Source organism: Microcebus murinus, chromosome 10 (assembly GCF_040939455.1).
Source record: "Microcebus murinus isolate Inina chromosome 10, M.murinus_Inina_mat1.0, whole genome shotgun sequence".
Lineage (NCBI taxonomy): Eukaryota > Metazoa > Chordata > Mammalia > Primates > Cheirogaleidae > Microcebus > Microcebus murinus.
The window spans coordinates 16073944-16094599 of record NC_134113.1 but is presented as its reverse complement, the minus strand read 5'-3'; the positions used below and the strand labels follow the sequence as shown (position 1 = coordinate 16094599).

The 20656-nt window shown below is 46.6% G+C and overlaps 1 protein-coding gene across 2 annotated transcripts in view; it reads right to left on the bottom strand.

Annotated features, from left to right (window-relative positions):
• Positions 1–374: 374 nt before the first annotated feature.
• NUAK1 (NUAK family kinase 1) overlaps positions 375–20656 on the bottom strand; it is a 75806-nt gene continuing 55524 nt past the window's right edge. The window contains exons 4-6 of one of the 2 annotated variants that reach the window (XM_020287879.2): positions 13986–14105; positions 12001–12133; positions 375–9232 (exon numbers count right to left, since the gene is read on the bottom strand). In XM_020287879.2, coding sequence (XP_020143468.1) covers positions 8079–9232; positions 12001–12133; positions 13986–14105 — 1407 coding nt within the window. In that variant the 3' untranslated portion in view covers positions 375–8078. The remainder of the gene's footprint in view (positions 9233–12000; positions 12134–13985; positions 14106–20656) is intronic. The other variant, XM_012772754.2, reaches the window with a different exon arrangement.

The following is a 20656-nucleotide window of genomic DNA, read 5'->3' as shown; positions in this document are numbered from 1 at the left end:
CTGTGTAATGGAAGTTGCTGTTGCGGTACCTGACCCCTGGCAGGTCCGTGCAGCCCAGCCTGGCATCCTGTGTTTCCACATGGCTCTAAGCAGGTTGCTTTGAGCTCCTAGTCCCTTCAAAGGGTCCCCTGAGGCGCAACAGCACAGGAAACAGCTTGTGAAGCCCTGCTGGAATGTGTGTGTGCATAGCTTTGGACAGGAGGTACCCCGCCGTGGAAGGCTTGCTATCCCTTCTACTGAGTTCTAAGCCACTGCATGTGTCAGGATGGAACAAAGACTAAGTCCTCCATCCCATTCCACTGTAGAGGAGTTAAGAAACCAAATCATTCTATTAATTCCATCTGTTGAGACTGGATCTTTGAGAACTTGACACCAGTGGGGTATTAGGAGCTGTCTTCTCTATGTATGTGTGCAGAATGCATTGACTTGGACAGTGGTCTTTGTACCAGATGATCTCTGTTCAGCTCTTGCAGGAAAATGCTATTTACACGAACAGGGATGGCGACAGGCTGGGGCTTATGATCAAAGAGAATGAGTCGCAGAAGGATCATCCCAGATGCCCAATAGAGCTACTAAGAGCTTGGGCTTGGAAGTCAGTCACCCAGGCCCATAGATGAATCCAGCCCCACATTTAACTGTTGGGTGACTTGGGTGAGTTACCGCCCTTTTCCAAAACTGTCTCCTCGTCTGTAAATGGATATAAGGGACTTTGAGGAGCCTTCAAAAAGATGAGGCATGTACAGAGTAGGTGCACAGACTGCTGATCAGTAAGCACTTGGTTAATATTAACAATAATTATTTGAATCTTTATGCTGGGGGCTCCCCATGGGAGGCAAAAATAAGCTTTGACAGAAACATTATTAAGTTCATCTGATTCCATTTCACTTTCCACATTTTGAATACTATAGACTTGAAAACTATCCATGAAGTTAGGCTGGGGTCAGGTGACTGATGAGTTCTGGCCAGTGGGAGGTGGGCACAAATGACATACACCAATTCCAGGGCTGATCTTTCAGAGGTTCTGACTTGTGCCATCTCCCTCATTTGCACAGCTAGAAATGAAGAGCCCCAAGATGGCAGAAGCACAAGACAGAAGCAGCTCAGATCTCCACGTGCCTGCTTGGAGACAACATGAAAGGAGAACCACCCAACCTGCATTGGATGTGGTAAGAGTAAGAAATCACTGTTTACTAGATTGAGCCCCTGACATTTCAGGGTTTGTTTGTTACTTCAGCATTACATGGCCTGTCCAGACTAATTCACAAATGAAAATTAGTGCAGGGGCCCAGGGAATGGACGGGGAACCAGCTGGTCGAGATACAATGGATATTCCCAGTTGGGTAGAGATGGGCAGTGTAAATTTTTCATCGGGAGGAAAATAATTGTCACAATTTCACAACCAAATTGTTTGCAAATTTCCCACACACTCTCCTATTAGAACCAAAAAGTTGTGCCAGCACAAGGCAGGGCTTGTGACGCAAAACCCTTTGTCTGCACTTTCTGGTCTTCACAGAGCATCACTGCTGTTCCACTTCCATGCCCCAAACTTTGCATGATTCTGTGAATTAGAAACATCCTCTCCATAAATTTCAATAAGATGGCAATGAATTTCTGCAGTGGGCACATAGTCTTATTTAAAATTGCATATGTGTCTCGTCTGGGGACCACCTGTTGAAGGAAGCAGCCTTTGGTACACAAAGTCATAAGTGATCACAGCCAGTCCCTGTTAGAATGTGGCCACACATGTCTAACCAAACACCACACTCCCTGGACCATGGTTGTCCTGTGCCACTGGACCAGAAATTAACTCTGTAAACCTCTGTTTTGAAGACCCCAGGGCCTTTTTATACACTGTACCTTCTACCTGGAATGCTCACCCTTCATACGGCTGGTGTTTCATGGTCAGATCTCTGCTCCAAGGTCACCTCTTCAGAGACACCTCCCCTCACTGCTCTTTCTATAGGCAGGATCCCTCCCTTAATTCCCTGTCTCTGCTCCCTATCCATTTACTTCATGGCACTTATTACTACATGCAATTTGGGGGAAGGGGTTATATTTTACTTGTTTACTGCCCATTTCTCCTACTAGACCTAAGTAACCATGAAACCCGCCCAACATTTAGAATTCCAGATACATGAACTAATAAAGCCCCTGTAGAGTTCAAGCCAGTTTCAGCTGAATTTTCTGATATTATAGCTGATTTTTCCAGCCAAAATCTTCCTAACAAATGTATCTCCTCTCTATAGTATTACTACTGTTGTCATCATGGAGATTATCAGTATATGAGAGCTGTCCGGAAAGTATCCAGCCACTGTTAATATAATGAGAACAGTTTATATAGCTGGACAGCCCTCATAAATTAAAACTTTACTATGTGCCAGGCACTGTGTTAGCTACTTCATTTCATTTAATTTTTACAATAACTCTGATACTTAATGCTATTTTATGGATAAGGAAATTGAGGCCGAAAAGATATAACCAACATGGGTTACTTTTCACGAGCTCTGCATCCCTTTCTTTGGGGGAGCTGAACTCCCACATTCTGTGTGATTCTGAAGGAGCTGTCAATCAAGTATACCACAAGGGCAGTCCCATGATCCAGGCTGGCCAATCAGAGCACTTCTCCACCTGGACTCTGTGATAGGCCAGAAGGAGACACATGACCCAAGCAAAGCCAATCACACAATAGCAAGAACCTAACTCTAGGATCACACACTGAAAGGACCTTGTAACCCTGCTACTGCCAGGAGCTATTCTGCTGCCATGTGCAGAGCCTGCCTAAGAATGAAGCCCTCGTCCAGTGACAGTGAGTGCAATAAAAGGTCAATGACACCCCTCGAACCCTTGGATCTAATTGTGCCTAAGACACAACTACAGGCTTATCAGGTCTGTGAAGCAATACATTCATCTTGGCACTTAACATGGTGTGAGTGGATTCTGCCACTTGCCACTGAATAGGGATGCAGTGGGCATGATGTAGAAGCTCGGTGCTAGTTCTCACTTTTCCTCCTTAAAATGACCACTGCCTGTTGACCCATCAACAGTTGGCAACATGTCGATGTTGCCACTCCAGTCACCCCATTTCCTCACTACCCTTCATATTTCACATATGGTCCAGCCTCTAGGTCAAGAAGGGCCATTCTCTCTACCTGGATGCAGAATTATTCATATGTCTTTCCAAAAAGCCTCCTTAAGCAAACTTTCTCTTAGTCCTTTACTCTACAAATGACTGCCCATTTGCTACTGGTGGCAAGGACTGTAGCAAGAATTAGGAGCCTACAGGCCAGGCAGATTGCCTTTTAATATCCTATTCTAAAAGTCAGTGAATATTGCCCTTTAAGAAAAGGTCTATTGTTTCCCATTCAATTGAGTTTTACACTCAAAGTAACTTCATAGAATTTCTTTCATTCCTTCTTCATCATGCTGTTAAGAGTTGGTTAAGAAAGCAATTACTATACCCATCAGACAGATAAGAAAACTGAGGCCCAAAAAGGTGTAGCAATTTGACTCAATACCAATTATCAAATAAATACTGGAATTGGAATTCTTTCTCCCTCAGCCCAGCTTGAGAGGCACCAACATGCTCTAATTTGGCAGCTTCCAATTTTAAGTATCCATTCCCCAACCCCCTACTGTACCCAACACCTGTTCAATTTGGCCAATTAAGCCCCATCAGATTAGGTTACAAGATAAAACACAGTCTGCCCAGGTAAATTTGAATTTCAGATAAATAATGATTTTTTCTTTTTAGTATAAGCATGACTCAAATATTGCCTGGGACATACTCATACTAAAATATTATCCATTGCTTATCTGAACAATGGATTACTATTGTCTATTCAAATTTAACTGTGCACCCTACAGTTTTATTTGCTAAATGTGACAATGCTACATCATATGTTCTTCCAGTAGATCAGAATAACAGTGTAATTTGTAATTTCTTTGGAAAGTCAGAATTTTCTTGCCTGGATCCTACTATAGTACTACTATTCAATGCAGAGCATGACTCTCTCTGTTTGACAGTAGGGTAGAGTTTGGTGTCCTTTGAGGTTATGGCCAGGATCTGGGAACTCTTCAATCTTACCGTAGTTATACATCCTTCTTTCCAAGAGCTTTCTGGAGGGTCTGTTTGCACAAGGAACAGTAGCAAAATGAGACTCAAAATCCTATTTTATTATAGGCAGAGCAGTGGCCTTCCCCATTAGGAAATAATGGCCCATTGATATTAGCTTCCCTTTAATCTGAATCAGGTTGACAGTCTGTCTGCCTCTGGGATAGTGTCGAGGGCCCTGGAGGGGGCCAGACAGCGGAAGCTGGAGTATGGGGAGAGAGTGTGGCTGAGTGTTAGCCTTTCATGAGGTCTCCCGTCCAGACTAAAGGAATGTGGTCTGTAGTCCTTCTGGAAACCAGAACTGAGAACATGTAAATTTGGAAGCTATGGGGTAAACCAAAGTGCATCCCACAACCAGGGAGGTTAGGCTAAGAAGGGAGAAGAAGAAAGCTGGTGTCCAGAGAGGAGCAGAACACAGGGTACCCAGCCCTCTCGGATTCCGCTTCTCCACGTCTTGGTTCCAGCTGCATTGAAAGTTGCATTTCATCTTCCGAGAACTTTGAATAATTTCCCCTTTGTGTTTAAGCTAGGTTAGGTGGTCTCGGTTACTTACACTCATTCTGTCACTTACTTGACTAAGAAAAACCACCAAATAAAGAAGCAAGGTCTCTGTTCAGTTCATTGCAATTTATTTAATTTAAAAATAAAAACAGAAACAAAAAACAAAATGAAAACAAAAGTCAGTTTCCAATGAAAATACAAACACTTTGGGTGGTTATCCAGCTTTTTTTTTTTCCCTGTAGGCTGTTCTGGGCTCAAACCAATCAAATGAGCGAAAACCAATTTTGACTGGAGCCATAAAGCATGTTGCACCAATTAAATTACACCAATATATTATTATAATACCTTTGAAATGCCTTTCAGACCAATAAATAAAAAAAGACAAATTCAAATAAAAAAGTCAACTTTGTATTACCAAAAACAAAAAATAGAAATTAAATAAAAGTCACAACACGGATTTAAAAAAAAAAAATGTGCAGTCAAGTTTCTCTCTCTTTTTTTTTTTTCTAGGAATGATACCATGCCAGTAAATCCCTACAGAACATTTCCAGTTTGGCAACAAGCAGTCAGTCGATCATTCACATTTGTACTCAAGACAGCAGGCCTGGGCAAAACTTGCCTGAATTTCACCCTGGAAAGTGCCCCCCTATCATCTGAAGAAGCAGCACCTGGTAACAGGGATGGAAATCCAGAGGGTACTTAACCTTTTCATTTCACCTGGGGTCTTGAAGCACTTCCTGAAAACTGATCGTGCCTTGAAATTTACCTGTAAAAAGGAGTATAATTCTACCCCTTCGGCAGATGTGTAAACTAAGACGCAGAAAGGCCCACCGAAGCAAGGAAGAGGACCAGCTGACATCGAATCTCCTGCTCTGTCCACCAGGCCACACAAGTGTTTCCCACTTGTAATTCCATGGAAGCAGATGACTGGGATGATAGGACTTAATTGTGAAGCAGGGGAGCTCCTTTCAGGGCTTTTCCCTCTATTGCAAGTTTTTCCTTGAAAGGACAGTCAACATCACATCTAGAGTCAGAGGATGTCAGCAGAGTGTCAGGACTGAGCAGGGCCTAAGAGACCAGCTAATCCGCCCCTCCATGCTCACTGATGGCTCCCAAAACAAGGCAGGTGCCAAAGGCCGCCTGAGACTTAACTCAGTCTCTGCCTCCGCGTGGAGGGCTTCCTCTGCCGCAATCCACTGTCCAAGTTAATTGACAAAAGAACATCCAAGTGTTCGGGGGCAGGGAGAAGGGAGTAGAATGATTTTCCTTAACAGTATCACGTCTTCCCAACAATTAGAATAATGGAAAATACTAAACAGACTCAGTCACTGGCAAAAGGAAAGAACACATCAACCAGTAGGCAGGTGTTGGACCTAAGTCAGACTGACAGCTACTGACGTGGCCAGCTGCCACACATGAGGGGCCAGCAGCGTGGCAGCACAGGCCGTTCGGGAAAGATTGCATAAAATGAGGCAGGGAGTAGGGGAGCCCGGAGGCTGCAGGCTTCCCTCCATGCACCCACGCCCCTTACACACAGTTTGCTATCTACAGATTTTATTTTTTTTTTTTTCCCTTTTAACCTCTAGTGGAGTTCAGGAAGGAGGTGGAATTGAATGAAAGGAAGCTGGGCAGCTTCCCATAATACACTGCTCAGCGTAACCTGAAGGAATGCACAAGCCAGAACACCAGCGCCGGTATCAGGGGCAGAAACGGAACTGTCTCCTTAAGGAAAGGGCAATGTCGTTCAATTAACATTCTTAGTGCTGCAAGCTGAATCCTTTCTCATCTCCCCATAAAATACTGTTGGTTGGTTTCTCCAAAGATATCACCGAGACCCTTCCTCCTATCTATCTGTGTGGCTCTCAGAGGTTGCCACTTTGAAATAAGCATTTCAATGTGCCTAGGTCATTGGAATCTGAACCATACCAACAAGACCAGTGATTCCAAGCCTAGTCTCCTGAAGATGTCCCACTGCGGGGGTGACATCTTGTCACTTATAATCTGGGTGTTTACAAATTACATACCTAGTATTTTTACTTAAGAGTCCTGCCACACCTATTTTCCGCCTCCTTCAGAACCATCTGGATGACTTCTAAGGAAATGTTCCCTCTCCCATATGCTTCATTCCCAACCCACACTACTCTTTCCACACCTTATTCATTTAAATCAATGGGACTTTCCTTTTCCCCCAAGCCCAGGAGTTCAAGTCAAAGTTCAAAACTGTGAGTGACAGAGAATCCTGGATTAGGGGAGGGGGGGAGCACCTTCTCTTTGACTTTCCTTTCCTCATCCTAATATCCCACCTACACACTAACTCCCTAGAAGCAAACCTGTCCACCTTTGAGGATTCTACACTAGGTGGACAGGGAAACCATCTGCTATTAGTGAACAGGGCCAGTGGTTGAGCTAGGTAATCCTTTGGAGACTGTGGACAGCGTCACATCCAATCCAAAGCAATTTATGCAAGTGAGAACCCAAAAGGGAGCATTCCAGTTAATATTGAGACACTAAAGACATCAACTTCCATTCATCTGTGCAAAGACCACGGAGGGTCTCATGCTCTATCATACACAATAGTTTTGACCTCTGACACCATCATAGCTTCCCCGTCCACCCTGGAGAGGTTATGATAAAGAGCAAGGCAGTCATCAGGAAAGAGGAGACAAACAGCAAGGAGCTGAAAAATCACCATGGCTGGCTCTATGTCCTTAGCAAATTTCAGAGTATTCTCTCTCTGACCAATGCCCTGTCTTCCATTCAAGGTGGAGTAACAAATCAACAAATGCCTCACTAGTGGCATGAAAGAGTTAACACAGATCCCACAGGATGCTTTAACCTATTTCCCAAGGCTAGGTCAAGGATGACAAGTACATGGCATTAGTGCTACTGCCTCCCTTCCCATTCCCATGGCAGCCATTGCTAGTCGATCACAGCACTCCTTCCTGCTATGCCTGGGCTACTCAGACCAGCACAGCTGGCAGCCACTATCAATCGATCATGGATTCAAGCTCAGGTTGCTGAAATCTCCTTGTCAGCCCATGCAGTCAGACCAACCTTGTGAACATGAGGAGAAAAGGAGCAAGCTCTCTGGGCAAACCCAAAGCAGATGGCCCCAGTCTCTCCTGCCCCTCTTCCAGAAGCATCTGGAGGATGTCTAGGGAAATGCTCTCTCCCCATACGCTGCCTCACCACCAAGTGCTGGTCAACACCACCTTCCCTGGACAGCTGGTCCTCTAGGAGGTGCCATAAGGCAAATGCCATTTAGGATCCAAATTCTGCCTGGCAGTGGGTTGCTCTAGCAGAGAGCCCACTTCTCCCTTTTGGGCGCAGGCTCAAGGCTGCAAGCGAGATGGTGCCAATCCTTTTTCAGTCTGTTATCACGGCCAGCAAAGAGGTCGCTGGCCCGTGAGCCCCAGTCTTGCCCCCCATCCTCCCTCGTACCCCCGCTGCCCCGCGCCCTGGCACGCTAGTTGAGCTTGCTGCAGATCTCCAGCGCCTGCTTGTAGACCTGAGTCACGTCGTCCATGTCCGTGAGGAGGGAGAAGCTGCTGTCTGCCAGCCGGTTCCGGTACCGCTTCAGGTACTGGGGCCGGGGCCGGTTCTGGAGCCCCTCAAAGTCCTGGATCTGGAGGAAGTTCTCCGCGGAGACGCAGCTGCGGATGCGCTGGCGGGCAGGACGGTTCTCCTGCATGTCCAGCAAGTCGAAAGAGTCGCTGGACAGGACGCTGTCGTCGCTGATGACGCTGGAAGGACGGCTGTAGCTCCGGGAGAGGCCTTCGGCGGGGACGCCGGGCTCCGACAAGGATTCCAGTGTGGGCACGTCGGGGCTGGCGAGGGCCGGGTCCGTGGCGCCCACCGAGTACTTGCTGCTGTGCTTCAGGATGCCCTTCCGCCGGCAGGAGAGGCTGTGGGCCGCCGCGCGCGCCGGGGCCGGGGGGCTGGGAGAAGGCAGGCCGCTGCCCACCACGCCGTCGCCGTCCAGCAGCTCCGAGGACTCGCTGCGCTCCGGGGACGAGTAGTAACCCGATTCTCTCTGCTGGGTCTTTTTCAAGATGCCCTTCTTGGGCATCGTGGCCGACTGTTTGGGGCTGAGTTTCCCCGGCGCCTCTGCCTCGGGGGAGCTGGCGAGGGGAACGCCCGCCCGGCACAAGTCCTGCTCCAGCTTGAAAGCAGAGGGCAGGGCGGGCCCCACGACGCCTTCGATGAAGCCGGTGCTGTGAGAGCGATGCTCGCTGTTGCTCCGCTTCTTCAGGATGCCCTTGGGCCTCTTGGAGCTCACCTTGGATGGGCTTTCGGGCACCGAGTCCTGGCCGGGCTGGGCAAAGTCGTTCTCCTTCTTGGACTTCTTCAGCGACCGCTGCCGCTCCAGCATGACCTCAGAGGCCCCGGGTTTGGCCAGGCCCTTCATTTTGGCTTCAGCCTCAGCCTGCAGCCCCGTGGAACGGTGGTGCCAGTCGATGATCCGGGCCAGGAGCGGGGACTCGGAGTCGTGCAGGGCGTCGCAGTCGCAGACGCTGCTCTTGTAGCCCCAGTTCACCCACCAGTGGTTGGCAATGTCCTCGACGGTGGCCCGGCGGTCGGGGTTCACCATCAGCATCCACCGAATGAGTCCTCGAGCATCTGGGGGACGAGAGACAAAAGGAATCAGGCACTCGTTCTGCGGGGGCTTTCGGCTTTGTGACGGGGTGACCCTGCAGACGCGGCCAAAGGAACACACTCACTTCAGGAAAAATGCATTTGGAGCCCTGGTCCAGCCACACTAAGCAGCAGGAAGCCAACGCCTTTCAGAGTGTGCACTCAGGACTTGGAACCACAGGCCCGTGCACCACCTCCTCCTGGCATGTTTTCCCACGGAGTGGAGGAACGTCATGGAGCTACTGAGCTGTCTATCATCTCAGATCTTTACTCAATGTGGGAGGCCCGGTCACCAAGAAAGAACCCAGACCCAGCTCCAAGCAGGGTCACACCAGTTCCTTTGGTGGATACCATTTTACCAAAAGGGAAAACAGGTGTAGATCACCATGGCTCTCTTTGTTCCTCCAAAGGTAGGCTTGTACGAACACGCAGTGCTTGAGGTCCCTGGGAAAGCGTGTCTGAAGACAGAGGATGAAGTGGAGGCACTTACCTGGCACACCTGGGCAGTGAGGGCGGCTTTCTCCAAAGCCGGCCTCACGCCAAGGTCCCTGCCAGGCTCTGGGACCCACACCCAGTGAGCTCACCTCCTCTCCTCTCTGACATAGGCTGGATCTTACTGAGCTGTCAGATCAGAGAGCTGATCTCTATCTGCCATGTCTTCACAGCCTGTCTGAAAAATCCCACTTGCAAATCTCTGCTTGCTGAGAATTAGGGGAAAGCCTTGAGGAGACCAGAGGAACCGAGCGACTGACTTTTGCAGCTTAAAAACTGACTTTTAGGATCAAATTGTTCTTTCCCAAATTGGGGTGAATTATATCCTAGGAAGCTGCCCCTCTGCTCAGCTACTTATGTAGGCTAATGAGTAGCTGGCAAAGGCCTGGCGATGGGGAATGGGGTGAGCTACACCCCTGGAAAGTAACAAGATGATCATTTGGTCACTCAATAAATATTTCTTGAACCCCTACAATGTGTCAGAAATTGCATTGGCACCAGCTAGATGGCAAGGCAATAAGACCAATATAGAGGTCACCCGAAAATTTCCCAAAAAGAATATGCTGGCTTATTGAAAATATATATATAGATAGATGCACATCTATCTATATATATACACATATACAACAGTTATCCTCATCCACAGATTCTATATTTGCAAATTTGCCTACTCATTAAAATTTATTTGTAACCCCAAAATCAATACTCTCAGCTCTTTTGCAGTCATTTTCGTCCATGCACAGAGCAGCAAAAACTTTGAGTCACCCCAACACGCACATGTATTCACAGCTGAGGTCAAACAAAGCAACACTCTGCCTTCTTGCTCTCATACGATTATCAAATGTCCTTTTCTCAGTCTATTTAGTGCCATGTTTTTCACATTTTTGGACTTTTTTTTGATGATTCTACTATTTAAATTGGTCTCCCCAAAGCGTGCTGAAGTACTGTCTCGTGTTCCTAAACACAGGAGGGCTGTGACATGCCTTATGGAGAAGACGTGTGTGTCACATCTAGCTTTGCTCAGGCATGAGCTACAGCGCTGTTGGCCAATGAGTTTGATGGTAATGGATCAACAATACATATTACATAAGGTGTCTTTAAACAGAAACATACATAAAACAACGTTATATATTGATCAGTTGACAAAAATATTGCAACCAGAGGCTCTCAGGAACGTAACCCTGTGTTTTCCCTAGAAGAAACGGTTCAGTATTCACTAACTCAGTATTTGCAGCAACTTTATAGAACAAAAACTACAGCAAATAATTAGAATCAACTGTGTATATATGTATATACACATATAGATAATATGTATATAAATGAAGTACCTGTGTTAACTTCATTTGTTAACAAAAATGACCAAAGATGGCCACCTGTCCACACTCTCTGTCCAGGATAATACTCCTGGACATCAAGAGATGGAGCTTGTGACCTTGGTTGCTTTGGCCAGCAGAATATGGCACAAGTGACAATATCTATCTTGCAAGCACAGACACATAAAGAAAGCCTAGTGGCTTCTTCTCCTCCTTAGAGCCCTGAGCTGCCATGGAAGAAGTCCAGCCTCTGTCCTGGAAACAGAAGTTGCGGGAAGCACCTCAAAGAGGGCGTGCCCACACAGAATAGCCCCAAGGTGTCCCACATTCAGCCCTCACAGTGGCCTTGGTGGTATCTGATTGCAACTTTAACTGTAGGAGGAATTTCAAAGAAGGCCATAAAAGCCTTTCCCAACCCACAGAATCCAGAGATAAGATTACATGGCTGTTTAAAACACTTGAGTTTGTTTGGGGGAATGGGATAGAGCTGTTACACAGCAGTGGGTAATAAAACAGAGGCTGGGAGCCATACCCCAGGTCAGGGGACAGAGCAGCAAAAGATGGAGCAGTCGCCACCCCCTAGGCACCTGCGGTCCAGGGACGGTGGTTTATATGTCTACATGGACTGGAAAGAACTCCATATAATACCTTCCCCAATATTTTAATTTATGGTGGAGAAACTAAATCCAAAGAGATTAAGTGGCATGCCCAGGTTCACGTGGCAAGCAAACTGGACTCCTAGAACACGTCCTCTGAAAACTCCATTTGAGAAGTTTTGAGTAAAGAGGCCTAGCAAGCCAGCTTTGCCAAGGATGACTTTTCTGGCAAGCACAAAGCATTTGAAAACCAGAAGATTCCTTACAGACATATTAAAACGAAAGCAGAAAGTGTAAGTGGTGTAAGCCGATTACTCTCCCCTCAACCTCTGACCCTCCGCAGGGCACGCACCTGAGGGCTGCGTGGGCTCCCGGTACTCTCCGCTGCTGATCTGCCGGATGAGGTTTTTGTGATCGAAACCATCGAAGGGCATCGTTCCATAAACGAGAGTGTAAAGCAACACGCCCAGGGCCCAGCTGTCCACCTGGAGCAGAGAGACAGGACACATAGGAGCCGGTAGGCAGATGCCCCAGATGCCTTCCAAACCAGCTGCATCTCAGCCTGCCAGCAGCCGCCCTCGAAGCCCCCCAGGAACTGAATGCAGCACCTGGTAGACAGGTTGCCACCAAAGACTGACAACTGATAGCCACGCAGCTGGGGCCTGCTACTGAGACTGGCCTTTCCATTTTGAACAGAGGCCAGAAATCCCAGCCTATTAAAGAACTTTCTTAAACAGACTGTCTTCTTGGATCCTCACTATAATTTTTGTGAAGCAGCTAGGGCCTGGATGATTTCCAGACCCATTTGGCAGATGAGAAAACTGAGGCTCAAGGAAGCTAAATGGTTTCTCCAGAGGCCCTGCCCCAGCAATGGAGGTAAAACTGGGATACAGGGATCTTCATTCCCAATCCAGAAATCAATGCCCTCTTGCACTTTCTTCAAATGGATCAGGGGTTGCAAACTCAAATCTTACAAGAGCCAGGCAAACAACAGACATAAATAAGGCAAGAAAGAAATTGGGGTCCAACATGGAGTGCTGTGGATGGAGACAAGCTGTGGAGTGCACTCAGCCGTCTTAGGCACCAACCTCTCCTTGGCTAACTCCTGCCATGCGGTAATGTAGATGAGCACTGCTAGATCCTTTGGGTCTCTAAGACTTCTATGTGAAATCTCCCAATCATTAAATGTTTGTTCAAATTTTTTTTTATATAAAGACTAATTTGGCCAAATAAAGCAAGTTTGCTGGCCAGATCACAGGCTGCCAGCTTGGAACCTCAGAAACAGGCCATCAAAGATCAAAGAAGCATTCATTGTCTGCAAGAAATGAATAGTGTTGAGTTTCTCCAATTTTGTAAATCGAGTCCTATGCTCCTCCCTTTTATTCTTATTTTTAAAAAACTTTCTCCTCATTGTAATTGACACAGAGTCTTGGCATCCTTCTCTGCATCCTCCAGCCCTGCCCCCAAACACTCTCAAACAGATAAATATTTGGAAGAAAACATTTCAACACACTGAGCAGCTGCTATTTATGGATACTGAGTGGATGACTCTCTCTGTAAAGACAACCATTTTTTTTTAAAAGAGAATAATTGCTCACCACTTACTCATTTTCAAAAGAACATTTTCATATGCATATCTTAACAGTGGCCCTGAAAGCTTTAGGCATGTAGAGAAATACATTTCTCATAAATTAGAAGATAGAATTAAAATGTATTTCCTTAGTCACATATACATATACTGTCAAAAAATACATGCAAAAAAGATATTCACTACAGTATCAAGGTTTTTGTTTGTCTGTTTTGATATGATAGGGGAAAACTGAATGTCTAAATCTAGGGACATTATTGTGTAAATTATGGCATATTCATCAATAAAACTTTGTCATCAGAGGTCATGTTTTTACTATTAATAAAAAATTTGGAAAATGTCACCATATAGTTTTAAGTTAATAAAAGATATACATGTGTATGTGACACACATATATGTATGTACATCTTGCCTTTTATTAACTTATCTCAATTACTTTTGAGTTGATCTCAATTATTTTTGAAATGCAGAGATCTACACTGGAAAAAAGTCTAAAAGAAAAGTTACAAAAATATTAAATGGCTGTCTCTTGTGGGAGGATTCCAGGTAACTTTATTTTCTCCTTTAGGCTTTTCTGGATTTTTTCCAAATTTATATATTATTGCTTTTCTATCACATAAGGAAAAGTTTTCTTTGCTTGCTTTTCTGGGTTTCGATTTTTAAGCATTTCCCAGATGCAGTTTTTGCCTTCCCTCCCTCTTTTCCGCCCCACTCCTCCCTCCTCCATACACACCAGGCAACCTGCTCACCTCTGGCCCGCGGTAAGGTCTCCCATTGACGATCTCAGGAGATGCATAGAGTGGGCTCCCGCAAAACGTCTGCAAGAACTTGTCCTTCTGGTACAGGTTGGACAGCCCAAAGTCGGCAATCTACAACGAGAAGCAAGACCCAGGGAGACCTGTGAGCACTCCAGACTGCGTCTGCCATGGATCGGTTCACGCCACGCATCGTGCAAAATAGAAATGGACTTTCTATTTTAACCTCAATTTAGACTTGTCCTGAGAAATAACATTCACAAAATTACCCACTTGATGTTTCTGATGAACATTAAAGTACCCAACAATTAACTCAGAAATTGTCCCTCTGTGGCCTGGCCACAATCACACTGCACCCACGGAGCTGTGCAGCTGGTACCACCCCCCTTCTATCCACTCACACTCTGATCAGAACAGCGTTGTGCCTGCCTGGTGACCCGAGATGAAAGGGACGCAGAGCACTGGGTTTTTGAGTCATCATATTTCAGCCCCAACTCTGCCCCTAGCCATCTGTGTGACACTGAGCAGGTCCCTCAGCAACTTTGAGCCTAAGTTTACCCACCAGAAAATGGGAATCCATGATCCTTCCCCTGTTTTAGCTTACAGGATCATCGTGAGAATACTATGCAAAAAAAAGTCAATCAAGGTGAGATCATGAGTGCAAAGGTGCTTCAAGTTTCATGCAAATGTTTTTACCTAACTTTGCTTCTTTCATTGTATTGCACAACCCTTGGGATCATTCTCTCCTGCTTTGGTTTCTTGAAGTGTTTTATTTAGAATCCTTTACGGCAGCACTTTTACATATATGTGTATATGTATATGTACACATATATGATATATATATTTGCCTTCCCTGCCACACTCTGAGTCTCCTGAGGCAGTTGGCAGATTCCACATCTTCCCCTTATCTTTGTATCTTTGTATACCCACTACTTAGCACCTGCCCACACCTGTCACTAGACCAGGCATTATATTTTGTTTTGGGGGGTTTTTTGTTGGGTTTTTGTTTGTTTGTTTTGGGGGGGAGGACAGTCTCACTCTGTCACCCTGGATAGACTGCAGTGGTGTCATCTCAGCTCACTGCAACCTCAAACTCCTAAGCTTACATGACCCTCCTGCCTCAGCCTCCCAAGTAGCTGGGAGTACTGGCGATGCCACCACGCCTGGCTAATTTTTCTATTTTTAGTAGAGATGGTGTCTTGCTCTTGCTCAGACTGGTCTTGAACTCCTGAGCTCAAGAAATCCACCATCTTAGCTTCCCAGAGTGCTAGGATTACAGGCATGAGACACTACACACAGCCGAAGGCATAATATTTTGAAAAGCACAAGATAATGCAAAATAATAATAATAATAAACGTAGTTACCACTTATTGAACAACTTCTAACTATCAGGTACTATTCTAAACACTTTACATTCTCTAACCCTATCAAAAACCTCATCTATACGACACTGTAAATGTACTTTATGCCACCAAATTACATATCTAAAAATGGTCAATTTTATGTTATGGATATTATACCACAATTTAAAAAAATATATATGCTATTTAACAAATGAGGAAACTGAGGTTTAGTGAGATGAGGTTACTCATCTATGGAGATGTAACTAGTTAGGAATGTAAACCCCTGTGTCTCTAAAGCTTCGAGCCACCACGCCACACTGACCCTGGGCCACCTGCACATTTCACTCCAGTCTGAGCCGGCCTCGCAAGCTGAGCCCCTGTAGGTGCCTGCCCTTCCCCAGGCCGATTCCCATTTGAAGCTTATAAATAGGCCGGACGATTCGCATGCCCAGAGATCAGCCCAGCCTGAACGCCGCCGCCGCGGAGGCTCTGTTTTGAATGCAGCCCCTAGAATAAGCCTATTTTGTGAGTCGTCCCTGAATGAATGGAATGTCATTGAAAGCAGCTGGCGTACAACCGCCCTCAGAAAATGCGTTCTCGGGGCTCGGATTGTACTTAATTGCCCTGAATTCCACTTTCTTACCAAGGCCCCTGACTGGCTCACAGGAAGTTGGTTGGAAGCTTTATGAAGTGTTCCCCTTCGGTCAGGAGAGGCATGGAATGGAATAATGGCTGCACACAGGAAAACGCATTCCCTTCCTGGCCCCGGAGCATTTGCGGGGACTGGGGCCCCACAGGAGCTTCCAAATATGCGTGTGCGTGAGAGGCATCCGCCGTGCACGGACACACTCACGCTGGGAGCTCCCACTCCGGGTCGAGACCGTCCTGCCTGCTCTGCAGCCGCTCTGCAGAAGTGTGTTTATGCTATGGCCCACTCCCAGCCTCACAGACTGATGCTTATCAGCCTCTCCCAGTAAAACTGTCATTGCCGCTGACACAAGATTAATCGAAATCTAGATTAGCCCATGTTCTTGGCACTTGAACGGAAAAGCAGTATTAATCAACACACACTCACACACGCACTCAAACCTTGAGCTACTCAAACTTGGGCTTCGATCTAAGATTTAATGCCACATGGAGCCTCTATTGGCTATTGATAAGAGGGGAAATGGCCACTGGTTCTGAAAACTCCCAGAAACCTCAGTTTCCTCATCTGTAAAATGAGGGTAGGAAGAGTATCTACACCCACAGTGTCATGGTGGAGACGAAGTGACATAAAGCGTGTAAAATGCGTACAACATCAATGGCACAGAGCTGGAATTCAGTAAATATTTGCCTCCCACCTTTAAATCCAGAGTTAATTAACTTCATGATACTTGAAACAGAGTTGATCCCAGCACCAGGGACTCTCAATAGTGAAGAAATAGAGAAGTTTTAGATGCCGAACAATAACAGAATTAGATAACTTTGAAACACAAAATGAAAAATTCGTTCCTTTCTGGATTCTCTTTTAATCCAATTAAGTCTGGGAAAAGGTCTCAGTTGGGCACTGTTGTGTCTTTAGCATCTCCGTATTATCAAAGAGATAATATGATAAATATGTGGCAATAACTAAGATCAGCTTGTGGCGATAACCAAGATTAAGCTACAATTTAATAACACTATTTGGTTTCTATTATATTTATCTTTGACCTTATCTCCTAGTCATGGTAAGTGATACTGGTTTTCCATTTAAGGTAACTGTTTAGGGCTTCCTTTTCAAACAGTTATCACTCTAAACAGTTGCTTGAACTAAATAAAAATATTAATAAGTAAAATAGCAAAGATACGAGGGAAAGGCAAAATACATGAAGAGAATGAAAGAAAACCTGAAATTTGGGAAATATTGATTTTAAACATCCTAAAACAAAAAAAATCACATCCCAGAATGGATCTGAAAGAGCCCTAAGAGATGCCAATCCTTCCCCTTGCTCTACGAGTGAAGAGCTGAAGGTTCAAAGATGTCCGAAGCTTTGCTGAAGGTCACAGGGAAGAGCGACAAGTACATACAGGAGTATGTGGGTCCACCTGAGCCTCACGATCTCTCTGTAACAGAGCACCAGCTGTATACAAAGGCTGACTCTCCAGCAAGGAGCCGGCCGGGCTTTGTTTTCAAAGTGGCATTTTGCAGACCCACAGGTCAGCTTTGGAGGAAGGGGCGGGGTTGGCATTTTTGCTGGTTGTTCTGATGGTCCCCTGCCCGGTACTGGTTCCAAACCACCCTCTGTCCCAGCTCAGCCTTGAAAGTAAAAACGAACTCAAGGCTCATGTCCTTACTATTTGGGGTTTTGGTTGTCATCGAGCCTTTCTAGAAGTGCCCTGCCCTGCTGGACGAAAATCAGAGTTAGAACCCTAAACAAGGAAGTGATTATTCACATCTCAAAAGGATTAACCTCGTTACAACACGGATGAACCCTGAAGACGTTATGCTAAGTGAAATAAGCCAGACACAAAAGGACACATATTGTATGATTCCACGTACGTGAGATCCCTGGAGTAGTCAACGTCACCGAGACAGAAAATAGAATGGTGGCTGCCAGTGGCTGGGGGTGGGGGAGGGGAACGGCGAGTTACTGCTCAATGGGTACCGAGTTTCAGCAAGGGAAGAGAAAAACATTCCGGAGATGGTTAGTGGTGATGGTTGCACAATAATGTGAATATGTTTAACGCCACTAACCTATACACCTAAGACGGGTAAGTTTTATGTTTCATATATTTTACCGCCATAGAGAAAAGGGTTAACCTCAGATCACTGTTAATAATGAGCTCACCTAGTGAAAAATGGACTGTCGGCTTGCTGATATTAACCGCTAGGAAAGGATGCTGATGACAACGATAATAACCAGCGACAGTGTGACAGTCATCTGCAGGATCTATGAGGAAGTGTGCTGCACTCCGCAGATGACAGGTTTTGTAGCCAGGAGGACTTGGGGCTAACCTTGGCCTTCTTAGGTGATGGGTGGGAATTGCCAAGTCACTCGCTTTCCTCATCTGCAAACTGGGACCTGGACTATAACCCACATCGACACACTCGTGAAGCTCCTGGAGCAGTCCTGGTACCAACTGACTCTATATAAATTACAGACCTTAGGATAAGGCTGACGGTTTGGCTGACTAGACCACGGTTTGCCAGGCAAGGCAAACTTAGAACTGGAAGCACTAACTAAGAGCATCACCTGGGAGCATCTCCTATGGCTCGTTTATAAACTGGGCATGTCCAGCAAAAGAGGGCTCATCAAATGATGGAAAGAGTACGGGTTTCAGGGTTTGAGTCCTTGAGTTCAAATCCCCACCTCACCTCTCACCAGCACCTGCCCTGAGGCACTTTGGTTCATTCCTCCGCAGGGACCAGCAGTACAGCATCGCCTGGGAGAGTCCAGACACTGAGCCTCTCGGGCCCCACCCGAGGCCTGCCGAACGGGGATCCGCATGCTCACAAGAGCCCCGGGGACTCACGTGCACCGTAGCCATTCGGGGCCTCCATTTCTTCCTCTGTAGAATGGGGTCGGTGATGATAATGCAACCTCCCTGGGAGGGCCCGTAAGCAACCAGATGGATGGATGCAAGAGAAGTGCTCACCCCATGCCTGGCACATCGCAGGCCCTTAGCAAATGTCAGCCATGACTACTTGAACCTCTCAGAGTCGCAGTTCCCCTTGTTGGAAACCGGAACTGCAACGGCACCAACCACACGGTGTGAAAACCAAAGTCAGATTAAACCAGATGAGAATAATGACGACAGGAGGTGCCAGGCACTGTTCTGTCAACGCCACATATATTAATGTAGTGAATTCTCACAACTACCCCCCAAAATGGGGCTTCATTATTATCCTCATTTTGCAGACAAGGAAACTGAGGCACAGGGTGTTAAAAGTGGCTTGCCTGAGGTTTTGGTGAAGAGCTGTGTTGGCTGTGCTACATAAAGGGGAACTATTGCTCTCAGGTGGCTGACAAAGAAATGGGCTTTCTGAGCAACCCTTTGGAAAGACAGAAACTCCATCCAGGAGTTCCGGCCCTGGAGTCAACTGCTCTGGCTTTACCTGTGACAGCCCCACTCACGAGTGCCCAGGAAGTGAAGGCAGGGAGTGGAACAGTGAGCAGAAGTGAGTGGGGTCAGCTTTCGCATTCAGAAGACCTGAGCTCACACTGCCTCTCCGAGAGAAAAGAAATTACCAACCGGGAGCAACCTAGGGAAGCTCTTCCGCGAGGGCGCGTCCAGGAAGCGGCTCTCAGCCACGCCAACGAGCAGATGGTGCCAGTCGCGGCACACAACTCTGGCGTCTCTGCGTGGCTGCTCTGGCCACCGCGACTCGGGCAGCTTGGCCATCAGCCACCGTCAGCACTTGGGGAGTCCCTCCCAGGGACAGCTGTCCGTCCGCAAGCCCGCCTGCAGACAAGGTAGAGCTGACTACAGGGAGGACCAAAATAGCGCCCTCATGTGATGCCCGCTTAGATTTGGAGCAAATGTGGGTGGCGGCAGTAGAGGGCAGAATTTATCAGGTGTCTGGTCTTCCAGCCATACATTTGTAGCCAGTCCCATCATTAGTTCCAGGAGCCTCCTCGTCTATAAAATGGGAGGAATCGGACCCACCCCAGTGGAGACATTCCGAGGACCAAATGAAATAAGGCTCTGGAGGGCCTGGCACAGAGCTCTGCTTCTAGCAGGGGCTCAGTAAACATTACTTCCCTAGTCTCCATGCTCTGTTCCTGTGCTTGCCATTCCTTCCCCTTGAGAGGCCATTATGATGTTCCTTTCCATCAGACTCCTACCGATCCCTCAAAACCCAGTTCAATTACCACTTCCTCCATGAAGGCTCTCTGGTCCATCCAGGGGGACAGACCCACCACTTTCTTCTCAGCACTTCCACAACATATTACACAGGGCCATCTGGTCCTGCCAAAGAGTAAGGATCCAGGAAGGCTTCCTGGAAGAAGAGGCATTCAACCAGAGCCCCAAAGGAAAGGCAGGCAAAAAGGAGCAGGAAGAACATTCCAGAGAGAACCATGTGTGCCAAGGTCAGGAAGCCAGAGGAAACTTGGTGGATGTGAGGAATTTAAGTCCTATACCAGGGACCTTCACTGACCACTTTAGCTAAGAGAAATTCCATTTTCCATTCTCACCCTCAATTACATTACGTATTTATTCGTTTGTTGCTCACATCCCCTACTGGAATTCTAAGCCCATTAGGGCAGGTACCATATCAACTTCATTTACCTCTGTATCCTTCTCATAGCTCAGTATTTACTGCTGGCTTCACAACTGCTAGATTCCGAGTTCCAAAA